A 6,354-nucleotide genomic window follows, 5' to 3' on the forward strand; every position below is an offset into this window, starting at 1 on the left:
CTTAGCTTCCCTTTTGGTTCTGATGCTTTCTAAAAGACTCCATTTGTGGAAAAAGCCCTGAGTGGTGAGGGTTGAGTAGTTGGTGATTGTCCACCAGAGTGTGCGACAGAATCACACAATGCTGACTGATGGAGGAGGCTGTGGAGGAGGAGCTCCCGACTTGTCCTCCATGATGACTTGTCAGTGGGGAGAGGAGCAGTTCCCCAAAGATGAGAAACCATTTGTGTGGTGAGAACGTTTCTAAACCAGGATGTGGTCGGCAATACAATCTAACACAACATGTTCACATTCTCAATCTGCTTTATTCAACAGAATGAAAGAAGGCAAAGAGAGCAGAGAAAGCGGTGCAGGAATGCAGACTGCATCAGAGGGTATATCACACGCCATTCAGGGACACTGCAAGATAAGATCAGGACAACTGATTTGTCAGATTGGAACTCCTGAGTGTAGCTATAATGGGCAGAACAGTTAGCAATTAAAGAGAGGACTCCTTGTCTGCAGCTGGACTTAGACTGAGTTTCAGTTCTCATGGGTGTATGGGTCATTTTCTTCTCAGAATTATGGCAGACTCAGATACCTGTAATAATATGGGAGCATAAAAAGAACACTTGCATGTCTGAGTGATGATAACTGTTGACCTGATGGTGAGCAACAGGAACTCAGAGGAACAGGTACTGATGAGAAGAAAAGTGAGGGCATCTCAGCTCTGCCTGGGAGGGCAGGGGAGACTGGAGGCCAGGGGAGGACAAGCAACCTGAGGAGAGGGCTCTGCAGCCAGAGAGGGGCCTGAGGACTGTTGGACCAAGAGCTGGTGGCAGCACTTCAGTGCTTGTAGCTCTTCCTGCTGGAGGAGGAGGTGGTGGTGTACTTGATGGTGGAACTGCCGCCGCCAACAGAGCTGAGGCCACCTCCAATGGCTCTGCCGCTGCTGGAACTGAAGCCACCTCCAACGCCAAGACCACTGCCATAGGAGTAGCTGCTTCCTCCACCCAGGCCTAAGCCACTGCTGACACCGCTGGCACCGCCATAGCCACTGGAGACAGTGGATTGTACCACAGCTGTGGTGGGGAGGGGACAAGGACACAAGAAGCCATGGTGAGCTCATCCTGTCAGCCTGAGCCCAGTCAGAAGAGTGCAAGGGCAGGGGAGGAAGGCAAGCAAAGGTACTTACAGATGTTGACTTGTCCAACGCCTTCGCCATTCAGCCTGTAGAGAGGAACACAGGGAGGGTGAGACCTCAGAGAGCCCTTCCCCGGAGGAGCATGGGAAGCCTTGGTGGGTGTACGAGTCTACGGGAAAACTTTTAGTTTTCTCCCAAGAAGAGCAATTATGGTCTTGGGCAGTGCACCTTAAAGTTGTGCTCAGTGCCAGGAACGTTGAAGATGGACTCAGCTGTTGGAGGAAGTCGCGTCAGTTACCCACCTGCACTCCTCGCCCTCCAGCAGCTTGCGGTAGGTGGCGATCTCCACGTCCAAGGCCAGCTTGACATTCATCAGCTCCTGGTACTCTTTCAGCAGTCGGGCCAGGTCCTGCTTGGCCTTCTGCAGGGCATCCTCCAGCCCTTCCAGCTTGTTCTTGGCATCCTTGAGTGCCATCTCCCCACGCTGCTCAGCATCAGCAATGGCAGCCTGCAGGTTGGCACACTAAGAGGGGAAAGGAATGGAAAGAACTTGTCATCTGGTCTTCCAGAGGAGACTAAATCTGGCTGGTTCTTTTCCAGCGAAGAAGGTACCAGGAACCCAGAATTGATGGTAAATGAGCTCTGACACTTCCTGTCTAGCCTTTTTACTATCTTCAAACCTTTTACATCTGGAGTTACATGATAAAATCCTGTGCCCCTTTGTGTTAACTCCCCTGCCTAAAGATGTGGGTGATGACCCATGGAAGATGCCAGAGTGGACACAAGATCAAGTACATTAAGTGTTGTCTCCAAAGCAAAACCAAAACCATTTTTGATGATCTTGTATGGATGCCACAATAATTTGCAAACATTGTCAACTGAGGTGATGAGTTTTCACATGAGGCTGTTGAGACCTTGCCTTCCTCCTGCCTCACATTCTCTCACCCGCTTGGGCCATGTTTTCCTTCCTCATGGCCCTGGTTTCACTTTCTTTTTCACCGTGAACCTTGAGCAGATTTGCAGCAATGTTACTCATGCTTTCTGACCTGACACCTCACCCAACTTGGTCCTTTGCAATTCCAAAGTCATTCAGTCTTCTTACATAAGCCTTTCCAATGCCTCTAGACTATACTTTTACATCTTTGACCAGGTGAAAGTGCTTCTGCCCAGGTGATTGTTTCATGTCCTTGGGTGTGATCCATGTCTCTGAGCCAGAGTGTTCTCACTGAGCCTAGGAACTGCATGTCTTTCCTTCTCTGCTTATCACTCGATTCCCAAAGAATTTTACTAAATGATGGTTGACTGCTGCCTCATGACCTAATAAAAAAAAATGATGCTTTTCTCCTCCATTGCCCCTCACTATACCTGCTTCTTGACGTGGTCGATCTCGGATCTCAGCCTCTGGATCATGCGATTGATCTCAGCAATCTCCTGCTTGGTGTTGCGCAGGTCATCCCCATGTCTGCCCGCTGTGACCTGCAGCTCCTCGTACTGCAGCCCAGAGGTGGAGAGAGAGACAGTGTCTACGGGTTCTTACCTGGTTAGTGATGACTTTCACTTGTGTATCATGCATGTCATGAAGTGAACCTAATGGCTTCTCCCCAAGAAACTTGAGGAAAAGTTGATATTATGTGGTGGATGGATAATAAACTCTAGAGTCACAGACCATCCTCATTATGGCACCACTGCCTGCCTAGTTTCGTTAGGGAGTAGAAATGTTCTGTACCATTTTCTAAAAGTCAGCAATCAGGATGAAGCTAAATGCAGAGATAACTATGTCATTGTCTATGGTAGTTTTCCTCCTGTGTTGGGTTCTTTTTCCTTCTTGACTTGGGCGTAAGTTCCGCAAATGTCTACTCTAATAGTGCAGGTGCACGTCCTGTGAGAGGACCCTGGCTTCCTGTAAGGGGATGTCCCCAATGAAGTCTGCAGTTCTCTGGTATTCAGAGCTGGACACAGGGATTCCTCAGCGGCTACCCACACCCTGCTCACCTTGCTCTGGTACCAGGACTCGGCCTCAGCCCGGCTCCTCTGAGCAATCTCCTCGTATTGGGCCTTGACCTCAGCGATGATGCTGTCCAGGTCCAGGTTGCGGTTGTTGTCCATGGACAGCACCACGGATGTGTCTGAGATGTGGGTCTGCATCTGGGACAGCTCCTGCAGAACAGAAGGTCATAAGATCAACTTCACTTCTGACATTTACAGAGATACCCAGCCCTATACATCTTCTCCCCTTTGCAGACCCCTCAGAGTAAACAGAAGGATGGTGGAGATGCTTACTGCTTCATACAAGGCTCTCAGGAAATTGATCTCATCTGTGAGAGTGTCTGCCTTGGCTTGCAGTTCAACCTTGTTCATGTAGGCAGCATCCACGTCCTGGGGAAAGAGCCAACAACCTGGAGTTACCTGAGCGCAGCTTCCCAATCTACCCATCTTCTAGTCCCCCTACCGATTCTCCTCTCCCAGGTGAGCGACAACACAGAGCCACTTCTGTCCTAAGTGAATTTGAACCCCCGGCTTCATCTGCTCACCTTCTTCAGAGTCACAAATTCATTCTCTGCTGCTGTGCGCTTGTTGATTTCATCCTCATATCTGCAGGAAGGAAGGCATGGGATATATTTGAGCCAGTGGGTAGGATGAAACAGAAAAGCAGCCTGGGATCCAACATTTTCCCAAATGGAATATATTCTAATTGAGCTTTCCTGTCATAGAGCGCCTAAGGGACGGTTTTTGCTTCTCCTAAATTTGTCACTTCTTTAATCTCCCTATCCTCCCATAACCATTTGTGGTTCTTGCAGGTTTGCTTCTAGGGACTAATTTGTGCTTTCCATTTCCATGGACATGGGTTGTTAGGAATGCCACCCCCATCTGGCCCTGGTCACCCAATAGTCCTGAAGTGTGTGCTGCAGGAAACTGAGTCCTCACTTGTTCTTGAGGTCCTCCACTAGGTCCTGCATGTTTCTCAGCTCTGAGTCCAGGCGGCCCCGTTCCCCGACGATACTGTCCAGCTGCCTCCTGAGGTTGTTGATGTACTGCTCGAACAACGGCTCCAGATTCTGCCTCACGGTCTTGGTGCCCTGCTCCTGCAGCAGGGTCCACTTGGTGTCCAGAACCTTGTTCTGCTGCTCCAGGAACCGCACCTGGAGGGGAAGCAAGATGGTCATTTTCCAGGCAAAGGAAGGAAGAAAAAGTGTCTGATATCTGGTTTCCTGGCAGGTCCAGGAGGTCCCCATGGTGCTGGGCTACTACAGTGCAAGTAAAGAGGCTCAGGCTGGGCTCTGCTCCCCCAACCCCTTCTCCTTTGCACCCCACCAATCTCACTAGAGAAATTGTCCCACGGACCATTGAGGTGTGTGTTCTCACACTGTAATCTATTAATTGTATCAGTGAGTTTCAACATTTCTTCGTTTTCTCTTTCAAAGCACAGTCACAAATCTAGTTTAAAAATACTATTTACCTGATGTGTTGTACAGTTTTTGTTACTGATAGGACCTCAGTTAGGAGGGATATTAGATGTTGCCTTATGATTAGATTCCAGTCTACTTTCCCATTTAGTGTGGTGTCTCCTCTCAAATATTCTGATGTTATGATCATTCTCTGTTTTTAAAATTAATTAGCATTTCTCCAGGTTTTATAGCCATTTCTATATCCTTTTTATTCTTAATCCAGCCAGATTATCTTTTCCTTTTCTTTCTAAATGATTTTCTCTTACTCAGACCTGAGAGTGTAATTTACCAGCCCATATACTCCTGGCATTTGCTTTGTAATCTCTTAGACACTTTAGAGGGAAGAGTTAACCTACTCCACTCTACGATGGCCTCATCTGTGCTTCAGGGTTGTGAAAAGTTGTGGCTCTCCCTAGGCAGGAGTGAGAACCAATCCGTAGATCCCATGTGGGAGTGATGCCCGTCCCTGTTGCAGGCTGTGCGGCTGTGCACCGGAAGCCACGTGCACTCTCTGCAGAGCTGGGCTGAGTCCCCTTCTCCCTCCCTCCTAGGTCTCCCTGCCAGGAATGTGTTCCTCCTCTGGTCTGGGGACCCTGAAGTGCCCCGTGGAGGGCATGACCCTGGCTCACCTTGTCGATGAAGGAGGCGAACTTGTTGTTGAGGGTCTTAATCTGCTCGCGCTCCTCGGCCCGCACCCGCTGGATGGCGGGGTCGATTTGCAGGTTGAGGGGAGTCAGGAGACTCTGGTTGACGGTGACCTCTTGGATGCCTCCAGGGGGGCACACAGGGAAGCCAGGGCCCCCAAAGCCACCAGCAAGGCCGGCTCCACCACCCAGACCAAAGCCAATGCCGGCTCCACCACCGAAACCAAATCCACTCCCGGCGCCACCAAAGCCATAGCTGCCTCCGGCTCTGCTGCCATAGCCGCCACCGATGGCACAGCTGCCCCCTCCAATGGAGATCCTCTTGGAGCCCCCCAGGCCATACAGGCTGCGGCTGCCAAAGCCAGCTCCTCCACATGCGCCACCCAGGCCACCACTGCCCCTGGAGCGGGACACGGAGACGCTGCTGAAGCCAGAGCGGCTGACCCCAGGGAGCCTGGCTGAGCCGGCACTGAAGCCCCTGCGGCTGCTGCTGTGGCTCCTGATGGTGGTGGATGTGCTGGCCATGGTTCCAGGAGATGAGAGGGCTGTGGAGAGCGTTAGAGTCTGGAGGCGAGAGGGAAGAGAAGCAGGACAAGGAATAGGTCTCCAGCAGCAGCTTATATATGGAGAGCATGGGCTGGGCCCAGTCCTGGAAGGTGAGCTTGCAGGTTGTGAAGGGCTGGGCTTTACAAATAGTGAGATCACACCTGCATTATTACAAAAGTTATGAAACACCGAGATTGCAATTTTCGCTTCCTTTAGTCAGGGAAAATGTTCCTGCCTCCAGCTTTGACTCGAGATCTCAGCACAATAAGAGCATTCTCAGTTCATGAAGCTGGAGTTAGTCACTGTCTCTAGCAAAGGTTCTGCATGCTAGGCTGTTTATCAACATGCCCCGAGTGTTCTCCTCTTCCCAGTCTGACTTTCTTCCAGCAAATATATTGGAGATCACACGCACTGTATTGCAAATGGCTTAACAGAAAAATTACCATTTCCCCATAATTGTTTCACCTTTTAGGTGCAATTTTAAACAGGTAGAGAAGCAGAACACTGCAATGGGCCTGTATATACCTGTCACCTGCTTCCATGATGATTAACTCATGGCCCGCCTAATTTCTTTCATACTTCAACCCAATTTCCTCTT

At 50.1% G+C, this 6,354-nt stretch overlaps 1 protein-coding gene across 1 annotated transcript; it reads right to left on the reverse strand.

Moving 5' to 3' along the window:
• Positions 1-286: 286 nt before the first annotated feature.
• Positions 287-5,741, reverse strand: LOC102128687 (keratin, type II cytoskeletal 6C). The gene is made up of 9 exons (XM_005570945.5): positions 5,196-5,741; positions 4,046-4,260; positions 3,652-3,712; positions 3,401-3,496; positions 3,113-3,277; positions 2,486-2,611; positions 1,423-1,643; positions 1,172-1,206; positions 287-1,058 (listed from the first exon to the last, which is right to left on the reverse strand). The coding sequence occupies exons 1-9, from the start codon at positions 5,733-5,735 to the stop codon at positions 823-825; spliced, it is 1,695 nt and encodes a 564-aa protein (XP_005571002.3). The 5' UTR covers positions 5,736-5,741; the 3' UTR covers positions 287-822.
• Positions 5,742-6,354: the final 613 nt, after the last annotated feature.

Source organism: Macaca fascicularis, chromosome 11 (assembly GCF_037993035.2).
Source record: "Macaca fascicularis isolate 582-1 chromosome 11, T2T-MFA8v1.1".
Lineage (NCBI taxonomy): Eukaryota > Metazoa > Chordata > Mammalia > Primates > Cercopithecidae > Macaca > Macaca fascicularis.